Source organism: Nycticebus coucang, chromosome 2 (genome assembly GCF_027406575.1).
Source record: "Nycticebus coucang isolate mNycCou1 chromosome 2, mNycCou1.pri, whole genome shotgun sequence".
Classification (NCBI taxonomy): Eukaryota; Metazoa; Chordata; class Mammalia; order Primates; family Lorisidae; genus Nycticebus; species Nycticebus coucang.
In genome coordinates, this window is record NC_069781.1 from 7671311 (window position 1) to 7692107 (window position 20797).

At 52.1% G+C, this 20797-nt stretch overlaps 2 protein-coding genes across 5 annotated transcripts in view; one reads left to right on the top strand and one right to left on the bottom strand.

The window, feature by feature from the left end:
* PTGES (prostaglandin E synthase) overlaps window positions 1-8973 on the top strand; it is a 29931-nt gene extending 20958 nt beyond the window's left edge. For all 3 annotated transcript variants that reach the window (XM_053559967.1, XM_053559969.1, XM_053559960.1), the window contains 2 exons: window positions 1149-1231; window positions 7792-8973. In XM_053559967.1, coding sequence (XP_053415942.1) covers window positions 1149-1231; window positions 7792-8041 — 333 coding nt within the window. In that variant the 3' untranslated portion in view covers window positions 8042-8973. The remainder of the gene's footprint in view (window positions 1-1148; window positions 1232-7791) is intronic.
* A 9399-nt stretch (window positions 8974-18372) lies between these two features.
* The window catches only part of PRRX2 (paired related homeobox 2), a 45805-nt gene continuing 43380 nt past the window's right edge, over window positions 18373-20797 (bottom strand). The window contains exons 3-4 of one of the 2 annotated variants that reach the window (XM_053559920.1): window positions 19694-19872; window positions 18373-18830 (exon numbers count right to left, since the gene is read on the bottom strand). In XM_053559920.1, coding sequence (XP_053415895.1) covers window positions 18695-18830; window positions 19694-19872 — 315 coding nt within the window. In that variant the 3' untranslated portion in view covers window positions 18373-18694. The other variant, XM_053559927.1, reaches the window with a different exon arrangement.

The window sequence follows — 20797 nt, forward strand, 5'->3', positions numbered from 1 at the left end:
ATTACAGATAAGGAAGTTGAGGCACAGGAACTTCAATGAATTTCCAGCCTGGAGCTCTTAAGAGTCTTTCTTTGCTTCTAGTCCAAAGTCCAGATTTTTCTTTCTTTTTTTTAGAGAGAGATAGGGTCTTGCTATGTCATCCAGCCTGTAACACAGGGCTCAATCAATCCTCCTGCCTCAGCCTCCCAAATAGGTGGCAATATAGGTAGGTACACACCATGACCCCTGGCTAATTTTTTTTTTTTACTTAAGAACTGTAAAAAAATTTTATTATGGTTAAAAAATTTTTTAGAGATGGGGTCTCACTGTATTGCCCAGTTAGTCTCCAACTCCTAGGCTCAAGTGATCACCCTGCCTCACTCTCCCAAGTAGGGACCAAAAGAGTGCACCACCACCCTCAGTTCACATTCTGAAAGTACTTCCAGGACCTTCCTGACCCCTGTAACTTCACTTTGGGTCCCCCACCCTTTGCTTTCTATGCTCCAGACAGGTTGGTTTTCTGTTCTTCAAGCATATCAGTTTCTTCAGAACTCAGGGCCTTTGCACATGGCCGTTCTGCCTAGAATGTAGATACCCCAGTCCTCCCTCCATTTGATTAAAGTCTGGGGCAGGGCAGGGCAGGGCAGGACAGGCCCACCAAGTAGGACAAAGCAGCCCTTGGGGGACATAGTCATGAGTCAGAGCCTCAGCATTAATGTCACTGCCTCGGAGAAGCCTTCTCCGACCCCAGTCTCAGTCAAGTCACCTGTGAACATTGTGAGGCCAACCTATTTTCTTTCTTAAAGGGTGAGACCGGGCAGCGCCTGTGGCTCAGCGGGTAGGGCGTCGGTCCCATATGCCGGAGGTGGCGGGTTCAAACTCAGCCCTGGCCACAAAAAAAAAAAAAAAAAAAAGGTGAGACCACCTGGTCTCCGCTGGTTCACAGGCAATTGCCCTGTCAGACCATGAGCGTCACAAGAGCAGGGACAGGGAAACTTTCTCACAGTGAGCCCCCAGCGTGTGGCACAGAGAAGGGGCTCATGGGTGCCGGTTGAATGGATGTGGGTGTGACTGTACCACTGCCCTGTAACTCTGTCCATGGATGAAAAACAGACCAGGTGACTGGGCAACCATCTCATAAGCAGTAATTCTCAGGTGATATATTTTAGGCTTTTGCCAACCCAGAGGATGCCCTGAGACACGGAGGCCTCCAGTATTGCCGGACTGACCCCGATGTGGAGCGCTGCCTCAGGTAAGTACTGCTGGGACACTGACCTGGCCACAGACTTGGCAGTGGCCTGTTCCTTCAGACCTTCTGACCACTGGGGTTTATGCCAGCACCCTGCTGAGCAGATGGCCCATACCTTTCCTAGCCAACTTTCCTTAGATGGGCATTTGGACTGTCCTCAGTCTTTGTCCATTATGAACAGAATATGTTGACACCTCTTTCATTTGCCTTGGTGTGTATGTGTGAGCAAAAACGACAGGATGCAATCAAATGGTGAGAAATATTGCCACGTGCGCACGTCGACTCCCTGCCCCGACAACTCTATTGTCATACTTTTGGGTGGATCTCTGCCTACAGGGTACAGGAACATTTACATCATGTCTTGGTTTTGCTTTGCATTTCTTTTATTCTGAGTAAAGTTAAACATCTTTTCATATGCTTAACATCCCCCTAGTCAAGTAAAATCAATTTTTCTTACCATAAAAAATCAGAACAACTCATTGCAGACAATTTGGGTAATACTGAAAATAGAGAGAGACAAAAAGGAAAACCCCTCATGATTCTAATCTCTGTTCCCATTGTCATCTCTCTCCGCTTTGGCTTCTATGTCTAAATATTTGTCATAAAATTAGGCATGCATTAGGTATACCCAACTGAGAGTTCGGATTCTTTTTTTTGTTTTTAACATTATTTCATGAGCACCTTTCATGCCAGTAAGTCTTTAAAAATGGCTGCATGAAATTCCATCAGAGAGTAAACGTTCATTTCACATCACCAGCGTCAAGATTGGATTTTTAGCAGTTTGTGCTCTGCCATGCTTCACGAGCGGGCGGTGACATCCCCCGGGGAAGGGGTTGTCTGAGCAGAGTGATGGGGAATTGAGGAGGATGGGAGCTGGACAGGGCCAGACGGGAGACAAGCCACCAATACACTCCCATGCGTCACAGGCGGAAATGGGTGGGATGATGCCACTTAGATAATAGAAATTCTACTGAAAGAAAGTCTGTGGGTTTTTTTCTTATGTTTTTCTTGGCCATTGACAATAATATACATACTTGTGGTCTGAAAAAATGACAGAGCTGTGCAATGCAGGAAGTACAGTTCCTGCTGCTCTGCCCTCACATCCTCCGTAAGGGGTGCGACCGTCCAGCCACGTGTTCTGTGATGAGAACCTATCATGTGAGCTTTCTTTCTTGGTCACTTTCAAGGCACTGCTGAGCACGAGCCGTACTTTCCTGAGCAAAAGCCTTCCCCATACATGACCCCTCGTCGGTGACCCTTGTCCTTGGTTGCCTGGGCTCTTCTGGGCAGTGGAGCTGGCGAGGCAGCAGGGCTGCCAGCTCACAGCAGCCTCCGGGGGTATGTTCAGCTCCTCTCAGGCTGCGGAGGTTTGATGTTAGCAGCTTTCATGTGGTACGGGAGTGGCCACATGGGCTTATGGACACTGGGTTTATTTTTACTCACCATGATCGTTCCAGGGAGAGGCAATAGACCTGTGTGGTGCCAAGACCTTTCTACCCACCCAATTAAGTTTCTTCTTCTCAACAAAATGACCCATCCTTTATCGTGCTAATGCCTAAATGGTTTAAGTTGAGGTCAGCACTATCTGAGTTGCCCTCATCCGCTCATGTTTTACATCCCTCTGGTGAGAATTTATTGGAAACCTGTTGTATCCCGGGCCCAGGCCAGACCCGGGGGTGCCTGGGTATCTGAGGCCCCTCCTCCACCACCTGATTTCACAAAACATCATGGAAACTTGGGGCACAGAATGAAGAGAATTATCCATCCTGTCATCCCCTACTGGAGAACTGGCCAGAACCTGAGTAGAGAGACCCCTGGAAGCAAAAGTCGGTTAAATATTAGACCAGAGTTGTTTATAGCGAAATCAGAGTTGCCCTTCTCTCAAATAGAAAAGCACGTGGCTCCTGGAGCATAAATCTGCCTTGCAGGTTAGCACATGCGCAAAACGTGAGCCCAGCCCTGGGGGGAAGCAGGGCCTGGTCTAAAGCATAAATGTAGCCACCTCTCCTCATGATAACCTATCCAGATTTCCTGGCAATATATGTTTTGACTCAAATCTGAGGCCATGTGTATGAACCTGCAGTGAGGGCCATGCATGTGGTCCCAAAGAAGGAAGGTAAGCACATGACCTGAGCTTGTGAGTGTTTCTATTTGGAGTGTGTAGTATTAAGCTGTGAACCTGCAGTGAGGGCCATGCATGTGGTCCCAAAGAAGGAAGGTAAGCACATGACCTGAGCTTGTGAGTGTTTCTATTTGGAGTGTGTAGTATTAAGCTGTGAACTGGTTTGTCAGGAAATTTGGTCTCCAATTATCAGCCCAGGAAAAGTCCCTTTCACATCACTCAGTGTGTTCTTTTTGTAGACAGTGAATGGAGGCCCAGAGAGAGAGAGAGAGAGAGAGATGGCCTGAGGCCATGGCAGATCCAATCTGGAGGCTCCAGAGCCAGCACCCCCTGCCCACTGCACCATGAAATACTTTTTACTAATTGGGCTCTGGGCATCGGAGGGTGGTTGGAGTCTGGCAAAACCAAGAGGGTGAAATTAGCTTTAACAGCGTGTCGGGTGGTGACAGCGGAGGTGACAGTGATGAAACTGATAGCAGCAAACTTAAGATCCACTTACTCAAGGCCAGGTGTGGTGGCTCGCGCCTGTGATCCCAGCACTATGGGAGGCCAAGGCAAGAAGATCACTAGAGCCTAAGAGTTTGAGGTACTTTACCAAGGGTGACAAAGAAAAAACAAGGATCCACTGGCTCCGCGTTGAGGTGTTCTAGGCACTCTCCAGGGGCAACTCCCTCAGCACTCGGTGCCTGAGGCTCGGCTCCTGAGGGGTCTCCTCTGCACGAAGTTCGACTTGACGCTGTGGGGTACTTGCCTTTACAAACAAGCAGCTGCTGTGTAGACCTTGAACTCAAGGAGCCCACCAGCAGGGCTCGGGGCAGGAAGAGGAGAAGCCTGCAGAGCTGCCAGCAGCTGGCCCTGCCCAGGCTGCCTGTGGGCACCTGCCGCCACCTGCCACCTGATACAGAATGCAGATGGGATGGTGTCGTAATGTGTGTTGATGGTGAGAGGCAGGCCTGATGCTAGAGGAGGCCATGCAAGTCCGGTCTAGCAGGAATTTGCTTTGGGTGAGTTTTACCTTAAAAAAAAAAAAAAAAAGTGGTTATTATTGGAATGACACATTTTGCCCAAACATCTCCCTGGTACGTGACTCCTTCCACATGTCTCAATTCAGATCCTGGAGGTGGGGAGGAGGGAGGTGAGTTTTCTTGCATCATTCCTGATTTCCCCATGGGTCCCTGTCCTTGGCGTCACTGTGGCTTCATGGGCGCCCAACTGTGGCTTTGTGGGGGCCTCCCTGTGGTTTGAGACAGACTAGATGGGGGAAGAAGTGCTGGGCTGGCCCCAGGGGCTGAGAGCCAGAGTTCTGGGCTCTTGTAGCTCCACAGAGGCCACCTCTCTTCCCACACTGGTGATCTCACGATCGCTGGCCGGTTGCTATAGCTAGAAGGTGGGACTCGGACACGCCGTCGGGTTTTGCAGGAGGCCTGCCTCTCCCCCATCTTCGGCCGCTGTGTGGGCTGTGGCCATGTTTGCGTTCTGCCTGACCGTGATTCTCTTAACAGCACTCTAAATGTTGACTCACTCTTAAAATGTAAACACATACTTTAAGGAGAAATATCTGGGTGAGTGGCTTTCATGTGCTAGCCGTGCTTCCAAATAAAATTTATTTATTTATTTATAGTCAGAGTCTTGCTCTGTTATACAGGCTAGAGTGCTGTGGCATCAGCCTAGCTCACAACAACCTCAAACTCCTGGATTCAAGCGATCCTCCTGCCTCAGCTTCCCAAGTAGCTGGGACTACCCACTATGACGCCTGGCTAATTTTTCTATTTTTGGTAGAGATGGGGTCTTGTTCTTGCTTAGAGGGTCTCAAACTCCTGAGCTCAAGGGATCCACCGACCTTGGCTTCCTAGAGTGCGAGGATTATAGATGTGAGCCACTGTGCCCAGCTCAAATAAATTTTATAAAAATACTCATCTGGGTTGTATCAAATTATGGTTCACGAGAGGGTACACAGACCATGGTTTGGGAAATACCCAGTTAATCTAAAATGGGTTTTCTGACTGGGTGCTATGGATCATACCTGTAATCCCAGCACTTTGGAAACAGAAGCAGGAGGATCACTTGAGACCAGAAGTTCAAGACCAGCCTGGGCAATATAGCAAGACCCTATCTTTAAAAAAAAAAACCTTTTGCTAGGCGTGGTAGGCACCTGTAGTCTCAGCTACTGGGGACGCTAAGGCAGAAGGACCACTTGAGTCCCAGAGTGTGAGGTTGCAGTGAGGTGTGATGATGCTATTCCACTCCAGCCTGGGCAATATAGTGAGATTTTATTTTTTAAAAAGGTAGAGGGGGAGGTTTCAAGGGTATACCTCTAATCAGCATATGGGGGGATATTGGTACACACAGTCCATTTCCACAGGATGGAGTGATTTTTGGGAAACACTGTTGCCTTTTCTTTCATGACTCCCAAGTAAGGTGAGAGACATATTGACTGGGGAATTGGAAGGGCCTCAGCCCTTGGTTTCTCCCTCTTCGTCTCCCCTGCACTCAGCACCCTGGGATCCTCGAGGGCCAGCCTCTCTCTGGTGCCAGCAGGCATCTGTCTTCCCCACAGCTGGGTGAGACCTGCTGCAGACTTGCTTTCTCTGTGGCTGGGTTCAATGTCAAGATTTGGGGAAAAAGAAGGAAGTCTCATGCTGGACTCAGGATCTGGGAAACAGACACCAGTGCCCTGTCCTGAGGTTGGCCTGAGAAAGATACAGGCCCTGCTGGGTTTATGGAAGTTTTTGTATACTCAAACTGAACTCAGTCCTGCTTTGTAAGTCCCCTCTCCCACTTTCACTCTGCCTCGCTCCCTCTCATGCTACCACACTGTAGCCACATAGGTCCCTTTTCTGCCCCTTGCACACAATGCTTATTCCCGCCTCAGGACCTTCTCACTGCCTGTCCTTTCCCTGGAAAGGTGAACTTCCAACGTGGCCATCTATGGCTTTAGTTGCTCACTCAGTCTCTAATTTATGGGACTCAACCTGCCCACCCTTTGTAAAGGAAGCTGACCATTAGCAGGAGTCATGGAAAATGTGAACCAACTCCCAGAAGAAGTGGATGAGCTTTCTTTCTTGGCCATTTATTTATGGCAGGGTTATACACAACACCCCCATGCCTGCCACATGTATACACACGCACACTTGATTACTTTAAACAAAAAAGAGGCTGGAAAGCACATATGAAATGGGAGCCTCACCAGAGGCTGACGGTTGGCTCCAGGGAGTGGAAGCTGATCTTGTTATTACTGTCCCTGAAAGGATGGCTGGTGCTTGTGTTTGGGGCAGAGTGAGACAGCAGGCACTCACTCAAATGCACACTCCTAGTCTTCGGCCCCTTCTATTCTAGAGGTGTCATTCCTAGGAAGGGCAGCCTCAGGCCTGCCTCGGCGAAGTTCTGCCTTTGTCGAGAGCACACACTTGAGTCAGAACTAGGTTTAAACCCCAGCTCCAGTGCTCACAGTTTCTATATCTGAGACCCACTTTTCCTACCTGGTATCTAAGGGCCAGAGAGGCAGATGGGCAGAGTATGGCAAGGCCAGTCCCAGCAAGCCTAGAGCCATGGTAAAAAAACAAACAAAACAAAAAACACTAAACCAGAAGCTCTCTGTGACCCCTGGCCTATTCATGGGAACTTTGTCTTTTTGTTTTGTTTTGTTTTGAGACAGAGTCTCGCTATGTCACCCTCTGTAGAGTGCTGTAGTGTCTCAGCTCACAGCACCCTCAAACTCTTGGACTTAAGCGATTTTCTTGCCTCAGCCTCCCAAGAAGCTGGGACTACAGGCGCCCACCACAAAGCCTGGCTATTTTTTGGTTATACTTGTCATTGTTGTTTGGCAGGCCCAGGCTGGGTTCAAACCCGGCTAGCTCCAGTGTATGTGGCTGGTGCTCCAGCCACTGAGCTATAGACGGCAAGCCTGTTTTGTTTTTGAGACAGAGTCTCACTTTGTCACCCAGGCTAAAATGCCATGGCATCAGCATGGCTCACAGAAACCTCCAACTTCTGGGCTCAGGTAATCCTCCTGTCTCAGCCTCCCGAGTAGCTGGGACTACAGGTGCCTACCACTACACCTACTTAATTTTTCTATTTTTAGTAGAGATGGTATCTCAATCTTGCTCAGGCTGGTTTCAAATTCCTGAGCTCAAAGGATCCTCCCCCCACCCCCACCCCGCCTCTCAGAGTGCTAGAATTACAGGTGTGAACGACTGGGCTGGGCCCATGGGGCTTCACTTTCTCAGCCACTTGCAAGCTTAAGCTTGGATTGCTGCCCCTCTGGACTCTGGGGCATCTCCTTGCCCTGGCCATGAATGGACTGGAGTTCCCAGCACCCCTGAAATGATCTCCAGTGGATCTGGGCCCCTCCAAGGCAGAGTGCCTACTTCTGTGACATTCTCAGAAGGGCCCATGGTCCCAATGCTAATGCCTGACTGACTGCAGCCCCTTGTCTCCCCAGAGCCCACCGGAACGACATGGAGACCATCTACCCCTTCCTCTTCCTGGGCTTTGTCTACTCCTTCCTGGATCCTAACCCTTTCGTCGCCTGGATGCACTTCCTGGTCGTCCTCCTGGGCCGTGTGGTACACACGGTGGCCTACCTGGGGAAGCTGCCGGCGCCCATCCGCTCCCTGGCCTATACCCTGGCCCAGCTCCCCTGTGTCTCCATGGCTCTGCAGATCCTCTGGGAAGCAGCCCACCACCTGTGACCAGCAGCTGACCCCTCCTTGGCCACCAGACCATGGGCCAAGAGCTGCTGTGGCTGTATCTGGGGACTTAGCGTCCCTTCCAGATTGTGGGTCCTGATTTCCTGACAACCTACTGAGCTGGATCCCTGGGCCCAGTGGGCCCGTGTGTGTGTGTGTGTGTGTGTGTGTGTGTGTGTGTGTGTGCGTGCGCGCGCTCATGTGCATGTGTGTGTTTCTTAGTCCTTGGATTTCCATATGATGTAGTCAATTGGAACATTTAGAGATGGGCTGTTGAGAGTGACAATTCCTCAACTCAAATAACAGAGCATTAAGAACATCTCTCCCTCTCCCTCCCTGAGAGTGAAAAGGGAGAGGAGGCTCCATTCAGAATCCCAAACCTAAGGATCCTCCAAAGCCAGGCCATGATAGCAGACTTCTCAGACCCACTGCGGAGATTTAGGCCCAGGGGTCTCCAGGCAGGCCTGGCTGGCTGCATTGTAAACAGGAATCCCATGTGAGGGCCTGGCCTGGGAGCCACGCCTGTCCCTCTGGAGGAGGGGCTCAGAAACAGGTCTGCAGCAGCTCCATGGCGGGTGTTTAGTGACAGAGAGTGGGATTGTGCTCCTCTGTTCCCTCTTGACACCACCCTTGCCCTATGCTCCAGATTCCTTTTCTGGAGCCTTCTCTCTGGCTCAGGTGAGGCTGGGAAGGCTCCACAATAAGGTCAGCCTTCTTTTCCAGGGCTTTAGTTACTCCAAAGGGCTGTCCGTTGAGGACAGTGGCTTTGAATGACCAACCACTAACAGGAACTTTCTGGTTCCTTCAGTGTCTTTGAGGTTTGAAAGCTACAAATGTCCACCCCTATGGGGAACCTGTGTGTGTGTGTGTGTGTAGTCGCTCCTAGACTCATGTGTGATTTCTAGTCATTAAATGGAAGTACCTATTCAACTCAGCACGCAGCCTCTTGGGTTGCTCATTCCTGGTGTCCACTGCTGCCCAGACTGGCTGCTGCTCCAGTGCACTGGGCATTTTTCCAGTGTATGACTGGGGCTAAACTGGCAAACCCACAAATATACCCCGACTAATGTTAAGTCACACCGTAGGCAGGAGCTTCCTGCCCCTGCCTGGGGTGAGTGAGATAGTATTTGGCCAGGGGACCTGGGGGCCGGGGGTCCCGAATTCTGCCCTGGCAGGTGGTGCCTCTCCCCACAGCCCTCCTCCCCTGTCACAGCTGCCTTTACCAGCTCCATGTTTACAGATGAGGACACTGGGGCTCAGGCGGCGTACACTACAGGGCAGCATCAGTTCCCGAACCTGGGACTGCCAGGCTCCCAGAGCCCCTGCTGTGAACCACTGTGAGTGTGCTGTACCCTTTCCCTAAGTGTTCCCCTCCCAGCACCCCGACTGATGGGAACTGCTGCATGGGGGTCTAGCCGGGCGGCAGGGCTCAGGGACACCAGGCCTCCCTAGAAAGCAGAGCGGGGACTGGGTGTGGGTAACACTGCCCCCTGGTGGTAAGACGGCACCTCTTCTTGGGCTGCTGCTGCCCTGCAGGAAGCAGAAGGGCACTGCCAGGCATTGAGCACCTGCTGTTTGCTGAGCATTGTGCTGGACCTGATGCTTACCTTTTAATTTTTTTTAACTTCTTAAAATAACTGTAGGAGGGGGCCTTTTAGCTTTTTAGATAAGGAAGGTAAAGCTCAGAAGGGAGAGGTGACTTGGCCAATATCCCTGAGCTAGGATGTGGTAAGGCCAGAAGGAAAAACCCCAGAATGGGGACCATGGGGGGCAGAGCCTGGAGAAAAAGGGGCTCTGAGGGCAAAGAGCCCTGCTTGGAGACTGTGGGACCTGTGAATAGGGATAGAGGGAGACCTCCTGAGCCAGGGGCCTGGGTGAGGAAGGGAAGGTGGCCCATTCAGAGGCAGAGCCACAGACCTGATGAGCTCTCTGCCCCCCCTTCACCCCTACTCTCCCTTCATCCACTGTGTGACATCAGCCCTGTCCTGTGAGTCCCAGGCTATGGGGCAGCCACCGGACAGTGACAGTGATGACCCCAGTACTCAGCACCCTGATGGGGAAGATGGGGCAGCGGGAGCACAGAGGGGGCCTCTAATCCCTATAGCGGGTGCTGCCTAGGAGGTGGGAACTCACCTGGGGTGGGGCTAAGTCAGATGGTTTGGGGGGGAATGTGCAAGCTGAGAAAATCGAGGTTTGAAGATGAGAAGAGCTCAGCCCCCTGGGGTCTTGAGGCTGGAAGTGGAAGGGAGGTGAGGGGAGTTGGGGTGAAAGGAAGTGGTAGTGTGGGGCCAGTGTTTTGGCCTCCTGGGGACCACCAATGGCACTAAGGCCCAGGCCTGGGAAGTTGGTGCTGCCCCTGCTCAGGGCCTGGTGTCTGGGGCATCTTTTCTTGAGCTCCAGGTATGCAGAGGAGAAGGGCTGAGCTGGGGTTCGTACAGACCCAAGGGAGATGCAGCAGGTTGCACTCTGGGGTCCTCTTTTCAAAATGTATTGGTTTGAACTCATGTTAGAGAATCCTTCATTCCCACCCCCAATATATACCCCTTCTTGGGAGGAAGCCCAGATAGGTGGATGACGGGTGTGACCTGCCCACCAGGGCTCCCCTATCTCTTATAATGGCCCCCAGGAGCCCCTGGTGTGTGAAGGCTGTGGTGGATGATGACAGTATGCAGAGGGGCCCCTCTGTGAAGCAGGGAGAGAGCCTGGGGGTCCCAGGGAGGCAGAGCTCCATTCCCACAGGGTTGAGAGGATTCTTTTTTTTGAGACAGTCTCACTATGTTGCCCTTGGTAGAGTGCTGTGGCATCACAGCTCACAGCAAACTCAAACTCTTGGGCTTAAGTGATTCTCTTGCCTCAGCCTCCCGAGTAGCTGGGACTATAGGCGCCCACAATAACGAGCTATTTTTTTTTTTTATTGTTGTAGTTGTCATTGTTGTTTGACAGGCCTGGGCTGGGTTCGAACCTGCCAGCCCTGGTGTATGTGGCTGACACCCTAGCTGTTGAGCTATAGGCACCCAGCCGATTGAGAGGATTCTTGGGCCTCTATGTGTGTCCCTGGGAGGCTGCTGCAGTTGGGAAGGGCAGCCAGGGTGGAAACACCAACTTTTTCTAATCCAGGGGGGCTGGCCTTGGGTGGTCACCAAAGACAGGATTATCAGTTGGGGCTGTGGGAATCCAGGCAAACTTCCCAAGAGAGGCATCTCTGGAATTGGACCCTGAAAGGTGAATGGGATTTTTAAAAATCATTAATTATATGATCTTACAAGTTATGATAAATGTCAAAAGCTTAGAATTACAGAAAAGGTCACAGAAGGAAACAGACCCCCAGGGCCATCACCATGCAGAGGCTGCCTCCTCCCCTCCGGCTGGGCTCCAGCACTCTGGGAATCGTGTTCATGCACGTTGCTTCCAGGTCCCGGGTCACTGCTGTAGCCTCCCAGCTGCACCCTGTCTCCCCTTCGGTCCCCACAGTATTCCTCCCCACCCAGCAGTTGAGGCTCCTGTGTGCAAAACCCTCTGGTAGCTTCTATCCCACTCAGAAGGAGGTCATGTTATCATGGGACCAGCAAGGCGCCAAGGTGTCTTCAGTGGGCACGACTCCTGTGTCTCCTCTGCCTTTGTCTTCTTTGTCTCTCCCCCAAGAATGTGCGCTCAAGGGGGACAGGGATTTGGGATTATGTGTGCCCTGCTGTGTCTGGCTCCTGGCTCTTGTTAGGTGAAGGAAAACACGAGTGCAATGCACATATGTCCTTGTGTACTCACGCCACAGAGACAGGTTCAGAGCTGTTTTCGATCACAATGGAATTCCCCAACAAAAACACTCATGCAGGGTTTCTCGGGATGTCACAGATGCGGGTGGCGTCTGTGATCAGGGCTTGCAGCCTCACAGAGACACCTCAACTTGCCCTTTCGTCTTAGTTTGTGGTTTTTCCTTTACTCGCACAACTGCATGTCTGCCCAGGGCTCTCCATGGTTAGACACCCACACAGTAACAGCACCCTGGCATCTACCATCCCTGACATCCCGGATGTCCTCATGGTTTGTTCCCATTGTCAGAAAATTCATTTTGCAGGCTGCATCTGCACACACCGTGGGCATCTTTGCATGTCAGTCTCTGTGTACACTCACGTCTTTCAGACATGTTTCTGGAAGTAAAGTTACTGAGCTAAAAAGTCTTGTCTGTTGCACGCCCTCCAGAAAGATGGTTCTAATTTGGACAGGATTGTTAAAAGATTTTTGTCAATTTTTAGTACTCGAGTAGAGAAATTTATAAGTATAGATATAAAAATAGAGACCACCCAGAATCCCACCTCCCTGAGAAAATCACTGGTCACGTTACAGTTTATGACTTTCCAGATATTGTTTTACTGTGCATATTAAATATGTAATATACATGTGCGTGCGTATTCTCCAGAAGAGGAAGAGCCTGGGAGGCAGGCAGTGTTTTGTCACCTCTAGGGACTTGCCATGTTATTCTGATACTCCCTGGAGATTCTGCCGCAGGGCCAACCATGTGACGATGGTCACGCCTTTTGACATTTGCCTGAGCCGAGAAGACTTTGGGTATCTTTGCTTTCTAAAATTTGAATTATGAAAATAGGGTTTTTATTTCCACTTTCCAAATACAAATTATACCATGGAGTTATACATACCTATTGTATATTTGCCAACAGTCCATAATTTAACTTGGTTTTTAAAAAAGTTGCCACTACAGGGTAACCCCCACTGGAATGAGTTTTCTCTGGCAGAGGGGTTGGGTGAGAGGATGTTATCGCAGGGGGCTGGCAGGGGGCACAGTGGGAACAGGGGACTGAGTTTCCAGGGTTGTCTGAGGAATCTGGGGGAGGGGATGAGGTAGGAATAGGCTGAATGGTGAGCCACAGATACTTAGCTTGGGGGACTGACCTTGCTCTGACGGTCCTAGGGAGCCACGGGAAGCTGTAAGCAGGGGAGAGATGTGCAAGGCTGTGTTCTAGGATGATGCACCTGTTGGCTGTGCAGAATGGAGACAAGACAAGCGGCCATAACTGTGGCCACCAGATGACAGAAGCAGGGGCCTTACCATCTAGTCTGCTCCATGGCAGCCTGGGGGGTCCTTGGGTGACCAGAGGGTTAGGTGGACTTGCAAGCTTTAGCCCCACCTATTAGTCTTGTTTTGCATGTAACAAGTTGCCACAAACTTAGTAGCAATACAACAACATGTATTTATGACCTTACATTTTCCCTGGGTCAGGAGTGTGGGCAGGGCTCAGTTGGGTCCTCTGCACGGGATCTCACAGGCTGCAGTCAAGGTGTCACCCAGGCTGAGTCTCACTTGGAACTCAGCATCTTCTTCCCAGCTCATTTTTAGTGTAGGCAGAATTTGGTTCCTTGAGGTTGTAAGACTGAGGCCCTTCATTCCTAGGGGCCACCCCCTCTGTAGGGAGTTCATAATACACCTTTTTCAAGGTCAGCCCAAAAGTCTCTGCTTTGAGCCTGTTTTCTCATGAAGACCTGGTTTTCTTTCAAAGGGCCTGCTTGATCAGGTCAGGGCCACCCTGGATAATCTTCCTTCTGATTTAGTTAAAGTCAACTGATTGGGTACCTTAATTACACCTGAAAAGTCCCTCACCTTCGCCATATTCTATTAGTTAGAAGCAAGTCACAAGTTTCACACTCAAGGAAAAGGGATTATGCAAAGGTGGGGCTACAAGGGGTGGGGACCCCAAGGCCATTTTATTTTATTTTTTGAAATAGAGTCTCACTTTGTTGCCCTCAGTGGAGTGCTGTGGCATCATAGCTCACAGTAACCTCAAACTTTCGGGCTCAATCTATCTTCTTGCCTCAGTCTCCCAAGTAGCTGGGACCACAGGTACCTGCCATAATACCTGGCTATTTTTTTAGGGACCGGTCTTGCTCTGGCTCAGGCTTGTCTCCAACTCCTGAGCTCAACTGATCCACTCTCCTTGTCCTCCCAGAGTGCTAGGATTACAGGTGTGAGCCACCATGCCTGGCCTTCCAGGGCCATCTCAGAGTTATGCCTACTTACCATACCATCTCTCCTTTGAGTTCCCCCTCTGATTTCCAGGTGCACATTCCAAACTTAGTCCATTCCTGTTTCTTCTAAGGTGTGAACTGAGAAGTTCTTAAACACACTCTCTCCAGCACTTACAGTGTAAAAGGGAGCTTCTGATGGTCTCAAAGCTTCAAGACCTGAAGGGTTAAGGTAAGCAGCGGGGGCGTGGTGGAGGAAGACGTACCCATGGGGACGGGGCAGTCGCTTCTCCACACACTGACCATTAGGTCTCCAGAATGTGTTCTGACAGGAAAAGACAGAGCTCATCCTGTATTTCAGACTGTTACATTGTTCTGTTTTTTGGTAATATTGTTTTGTTTTTGATTTAAAAAAAAAGTTATCACAAAAATAGAGACTAGTAGAGTGTAAGCCACTTTAAAATTTATTTACATTTTGCTTTGTGTTGTCCCAAATTTTTTACAGTGCATGTATAAAATATGTGTGATAAATGCAGTAAACTTCTCTGTCAATGTTGCTTCCCCCCACCCCCACCCCAGCCCTAAGCCACCCTTTTGGATTATTTTTCAAAGTTGGACTTAGAGATAAACTTATGGGGTGAATGCTTGTGAACATTTTCATGGCTGTTGTTGGTACAAGTTCCCGAATGCTTGTGCTGATTTTTATGCTGTGACCCCTGCTGCCTGTTTCGGATTTGTTTCTTTGTTTTTTAAGAGGAGCCTGGGTCAGGAGCTAGCTGCCCTGGTGAGCTCCTGAGAGCAAGGATGGGGTATTCTGCTGGGACCCCCGTCTTTGGACACTACAGCGCCCTCAAGGGGCGAGAAGGAGAGGTGCAGGAGCTGGGGATATAGGTTTGGTTTTGGTCCTCAACTGGTGCTCCCGGGGAGTGTGGGCACAGAAGGAACAAGAGGGCAGAGCCCCTGAACCGGGTGTGCCAGGTTCTCTGGACAAAGTGCCATTTCACCCGCATCCCTCCATCTGGGCCCCCCCACCATAAACACTGAAGGCCCATTTATCAGTGGTAACCCTGTGCCAGCAGCCCTTTCAAGTGGGTTCTGTTATTATCTCCCATTTCACAGAGGAGGAAACTGAGTCCCAGAGAAGCGCCTTGCCCAGGGTCACAGAACCAGAAACTCTGGTCTTTATTTCTGGTTTTGGTTTTTGCGAGAGCCAGACTGCTTTTCCATCACATTCCACCCTGCCCCCTCCATCCTCAAGCTCCTTTGTTTCATATAAAAACTAAAAGCAGACACACGCAATGCCCTCTCCCAAGCTCAGTTGGCCAATGGGCAAAGGCAGGGAGAGAGAGGAGTCCACATTCTCCAGCCTGGGCCGGGGCCTTGCAGACCTTGTCCTTACAGAAAAATGATACCCTGGGATGGGTGCCCGGGAAGCTGCCCACACAGCCCTGCAATTAGGGCTACAATAGCAACAGCGGTGTTGAAATATTTTCTGTCTCACAGGGAGGGCACCCCCTTCAGCTTCCCAGAGCAGCATGTGTAAACGATTAAACTGGTTTGTTTTCTCTAGAGCACTCAGGAGGAAGTGACACTGACATCCCCACGGTCTGATGGCAGGGCCAGTGCCTCCGTGGGAACGGCCCCAGCTTTTTCCAACACTGGTGTCCCTGGGGCTGGCCTTCCAGGCCCCCGCCCAGTGTAACCGCATCTGCGCAGGCAGCCCTGAGGTTCTTCATGGTGCCCTCTCCCTTGATTGAAAAGTAGTAAGGCAGGACGTGCCTCCAACCAGCTCTAGAGCACTAGCTGGGTGCCAGGGGGTGGGGTGCTATCCACTCACTTTTCCCAGGTTAGCGCTTCCAGGGACGACAGAGGCCTATTTTCCTGGATGCCCATGAGAATGCCACTCTGGGCCCCCATGGGCCGGCCTGTTGTTAATGCAAATCCCCCAGATGGGGAAAGGGGGCAATTTCTGTGCCAGGGAGGATGTTGCTTAGGCCAGGATGGCCCTCAGCTCTTGTCTAGGTGGAAGGACAGGCCAGCATCCTCTGGAAGCTTCCACCATGCAGGGCCTGTGTCCATGGTCTCTTCCCCCGGCTTTCCTTTGTGTCTAAGCCAAAACCCCACCTCCAACCTCCCCATCTCCCTCAGCCCATCACCTTGTCACCAACTCCTGTCCTTGCTGCCTCTAAGACATCTGGGGGTGGGTGCCCCCGATCCACCCTCTCTGTCCTTCTCATGTCCAAGCCACTGCCCCTCCCACCTGGACACCTGCTTCAGCCTCCATGGGGCCTCTCTGTGTCCACTCCTAGCCCACAGTTCCTCCTCCACATGGAGGCCGGCGGCATCCCCCACCCAAGGCAAATCCCTCCATGGCTCCCCACAGATGGGATGACATCCCAACTTCCAGTCCTGGCCACCAAGCCTTGCTTCATTCTACATCAGAAAATCTGGCCTGGGGCGGCGCCTGTGGCTCAGTGAGTAGGGCACTGGCCCCATATGCCGAGGGTGGCGGGTTCAAACCCAGCCCCGGCCAAACTGCAACCAAAAAAATAGCTGGGCGTTGTGGCGGGCGCCTGTAGTCCCAGCTGCTCGGGAGGCTGAGGCAAGAGAATCGTGTAAACCCAAGAGTTAGAGGTTGCTGTGAGCTGTGTGACGCCACGGCACTCTACCGAGGGCAGTACGATGAGACTCTGTCTCTACAAAAAAAAAAAAAAAAAAGAAAATCTGGCCTGGGACCTGCTCCCACTCGCCCAAAGGGACAGATTCTTGCCCCAGGACCTTCACACATGCAGCTCCCTCTCCCTCTTTGGCAAACTCTTCCTCCTTCCAGGCACACCTCTTCCAGGAAGCCTGCCCAGATGCTTTAGACGAGGTCTGGGGCCCCTGTACACCCTCAGGCATGTGGTGTTGTAACCACTCCTTAGCGTTTTGCTTCCCTGGAAGATGGTGCTTCCTTTGTAGCCAAAGACCCTGTGTCTCTCACCAGGGCCTGGGGCACGGCAAGTGTTTCACAGTATTTGTTCAGTGAATGAACAGCAAAAGAGCCCCAGAGAGCACTTACCCCGGACAGAAGCCAGAATGCATAAGAATTCTGCCTAATTTAACACCACCTCTGCGGCACCCCACGTTCTCCTGCTGGCCAGGGCCCCGCTGCTGCCAGGGAAGAAGCTGTCCATCCACCAAACAAGGAAGTCACACAGTGACCAGCCTGTCACCCACCCCCAGATGTGTTGGCACATCCGGAGGGGCGCAGTGTTCAACTCACAAGAACAAAGTTTCCATAGTGGAATTCTAGTTAGAGCATTAGAATATTTAGAACATATTAGGGAGGGCCTCACTTCACTCATAGGTGTAAATATCACACCTTCTAAGTAAAGGGGACATCCCTCCTGGTGGATATTTCTGTGGCCTTAGCCTGTTTGAGGCCGTCTAGAGGATACAGTCCACAGCTGGCACTTGAGGGCACTCTGAGGTAACGTGTGCAGAGTGGAATATGGCACTATGTGATCTGGGGGCTGGGGGTCTCACATACCACTCCCAGGGGCTGGGTGTCTTTGTGCCCTGTGGGGTGGAGGGTGCTATTCTACCTCCCGGGGGGCTGGATTTGGGGTTACTTTTAGCAGAAAGGCTCTGCTGACTTCTCTGGCTGGTGTGCCCATCAGAAGGGGTGGCATGGGGCCAGGTGGAGGGGCTGATCTCAGACCACTCCCCCACCCTCAGTTTTCTGCAGACCCCTCCTAAGGGATGTCACTGGCTGGTGGCACACATATCCTTTGTCATTCCCAGTTACTGTCTGTGAATGGGTAGGTTAGAGGGACTTGAGAGATCTTCTTGTGGCCCCACCTGTCAAGGATCACTTGATGCTGAACTGGGAGCCTGGCTGGGACCCCCAATCTGTGCCCCTACTTTCTGGGTCATTGCCTATCCTCTCCATGCTCAAATGCTTAGAGGGGTCCCAAGCCTTCTGTGTGCCCAGAAGCAAGAGATTTAATTCCTTTGCTTCTGTCCCACATGCCTCTGGCCCGTCCAGGACCCCATGGTCACCCATCCTGCCTCCCCCAGTAGGGCAGGGGAGCTGCTCCCTGTCCAGAGTCACACAGCAAAGTTCCTCTCAAACACTGGGTGTCCCCTCAGGGCTCAAGATAGAAGATGGGGTTCAGGGCAGGTGTCTGTCCTCCTAGCCCAAGCCCCATGCCCTGGGGCCCTGCAGGGTGACAGAGGACTTCATCCTGGACAGTGGCACAGAGGGGTGGGCAGCAGGCCCAGCCATGGCTGCAGTCCTGAGCCAGGTCCTCCACGGGTGCAGGGCAGAGAACGACCCCAGAAGTTTCTAAGCTGCCCTTACCCACCCTCCCACAAACTTTTGGGGCTTAAAAAATGGTTTTATTTCTTAAAGACAAAAGCTTTTTGGCTTTAATACACGAAGTAAATGAGGTCCTTGGTGGGCATGCTCTGCCGTCCGGCCCTGCCCCTCAGAGGGTCATGGGCTGCAGTCCCTGGTGGCTGTGGACAGAGAGGCTGTGCTGGGCTGGGGGTGCCTCAGCAGCCCCTCAGGCTTGAGAGTCCCTGCTGGAGAGAGGGGGGCCAGGAGAGCCCAAGCAGGAGGCTACTTCCTGGGGGTCAGCCCTCTTTTCTGTTGATGTCAGACCAGAAACTGGGCCGGGGTGGGGGGCTGGGCATCAATCAGTTCACGGTGGGCACCTGGCTGTGGTGCAGGCTGAACTCCTTGGCCTTGAGACGGAGGCTGGCGATGCTGTTGGCCATGTTGACCCCGGGGGTTGCTGGGCCTGAGCCCCCAGGGCTGTAGGGCGGCACCGTGCTAGGGGCGACAGGAGACACAAGGACACGTGGGTGTGCTGGTCTGCTCCCTGGAGCCAACTGCTTCTGGCTGTCAGTCCTTGACAGCCTCTGGTCCTGCTGCCTCCCCTCCTCAGCTTGCTCTCCCAGGGAGCCTTTACCTGGGGCTGGGGCTGGGGCTGCAGGATTTGGGAAGAAATCAGAAGTACCCAGGATGGGCAATGGGACAAAGGAGGCTTCCAGGGACCAGGGATCCAGAAGAGCCACTCACACCGACTAGGGGGCAAATGGCATCTCTTAAGTTGTGGGGTATCACCATGCCACACTCTGAGCCTCTGTCTTCCTTCCTGCTGGGCCATGTCAGAGCCTTTCTCCAGCTCTGGCCCAGACAAAACTGCCCCAGAACTTGGCTCTGGGCCCCAGCCAGGCCTGGGGGCACAGGGAGGCCATTCCCTCAGGTTTCCAACCCCATTTCTCTGCTGGAGGGTGACACAGTGTTCTGGGGCTCCCGGGTGCCGGGGAATCTTCCTCCACTTCTGCAGCTTCCTCAGGTTGATGCCTGTACGTTGCTCCCATTCCTAACAGGCCTGTCCTCTCCTCACTCCATGCATTCATGTAGCCACATGCACGGGGACACACACACATACACTCATGGTTGTGTGTACACACTGGTGAGGACACACACTCGCCTGCACAGTCTGACAACACCCACATACACACGTTCATGAACACGCACTGTGGGCTCGCCCATCTGAACACCACTTGGTGGACCCCAGATCCCAGGGCCACCTGGATACCTTCAAGCTCCTCTTATGCTCAGAGGAGTCGGGGCCCCAACAGGCCCCCCCGATCCCTGGCTGCCCCTCTCAGCCTGAAGGTTCTCACCTGTAGGGGGATGAGGCTGTCCAGGAGAGATAATCTGGGCTCAGGGCAGTGGGCCGGGGAGCCACGGGCTGCTCGATGGCGGCCTCCTGGCTATAGGACTTGAGCAGCGAGGCGGAGCGGTTGGCCAGCATGGCCCGCTCATTCCGGCGGAACTTGGCACGGCGGTTCTGGAACCACACCTGGGGGGAGGAGGGGATGGTGAGCAGGGTGCCCTGGATGTGAAGGGGACCCAAGTCCTTTTGGACCTGAGCATGTGCCCTCTGCCACCAACCCTGGGCTGGCAGCTTTATCTGTCTGAGCCTCAGTCTCACCATCTGTAAGACCAGGATGGTGAGTGACGCCCACTGCTGGGGACGGTGTGTTGGGGACAGGCTAGCAAGGGAAGGAAGGAACCAATGCATACGAAGCGCAGAGCTTGCATGGAGTAAGTGCTTCAAGCTTTAAGATGGTAACTTATGCATCAAAACCTTTTGTGTCAGGCACTGTTCTCAGCACCTCACAAACATATTAACTCTACCCTATAAAACAGATCCATGTGTGGCCAGGTGCAGTGACTCACACCTGTAATCCCAGCACTTTATGAAGCCAAGGTGGGAGCCTGGGAGATAGAGAGAGATATTATCTCTCTAAAAAAAAAAAAAATGGGGCTGCGCCTGTGGCTCAAGGGAGTAGGGCGCCGGCCCCATATGCCGGAGGTGGCAGATTCAAACCCAGCCCTGGCCAAAAACTGCAAAAAAAAAAAAAAAAATGACCTGGCTCGGCAGCTGTGGCTCAAGCAGCTAAGGCGCCAGCCACATACACCTGAGCTGGGAGGTCTAAATCCAGCCTGGCCCGCCAAACAACAATGACGGCTAAAACCAAAAAATAGCCAGGTGTTGTGGCAGGCACCTGTAGTCCCAGTTACTTGGGAGGCAGAGGCAAGAGAATCGCTTGAACCCAGGAGTTGGAGATTGCTGTGAGCTGTGATGCCACAGCACTCTACCCAGGGTGACAGCTTGAGGCTCTGTCTCAAAAAACAAAACAAACAAACAAAAAACCTATGTGAGCCTCATTTTTTTTTTTAATTTTTGCAGTTTTTGGCCAGGGCTGGGTCTGAACCTGCCA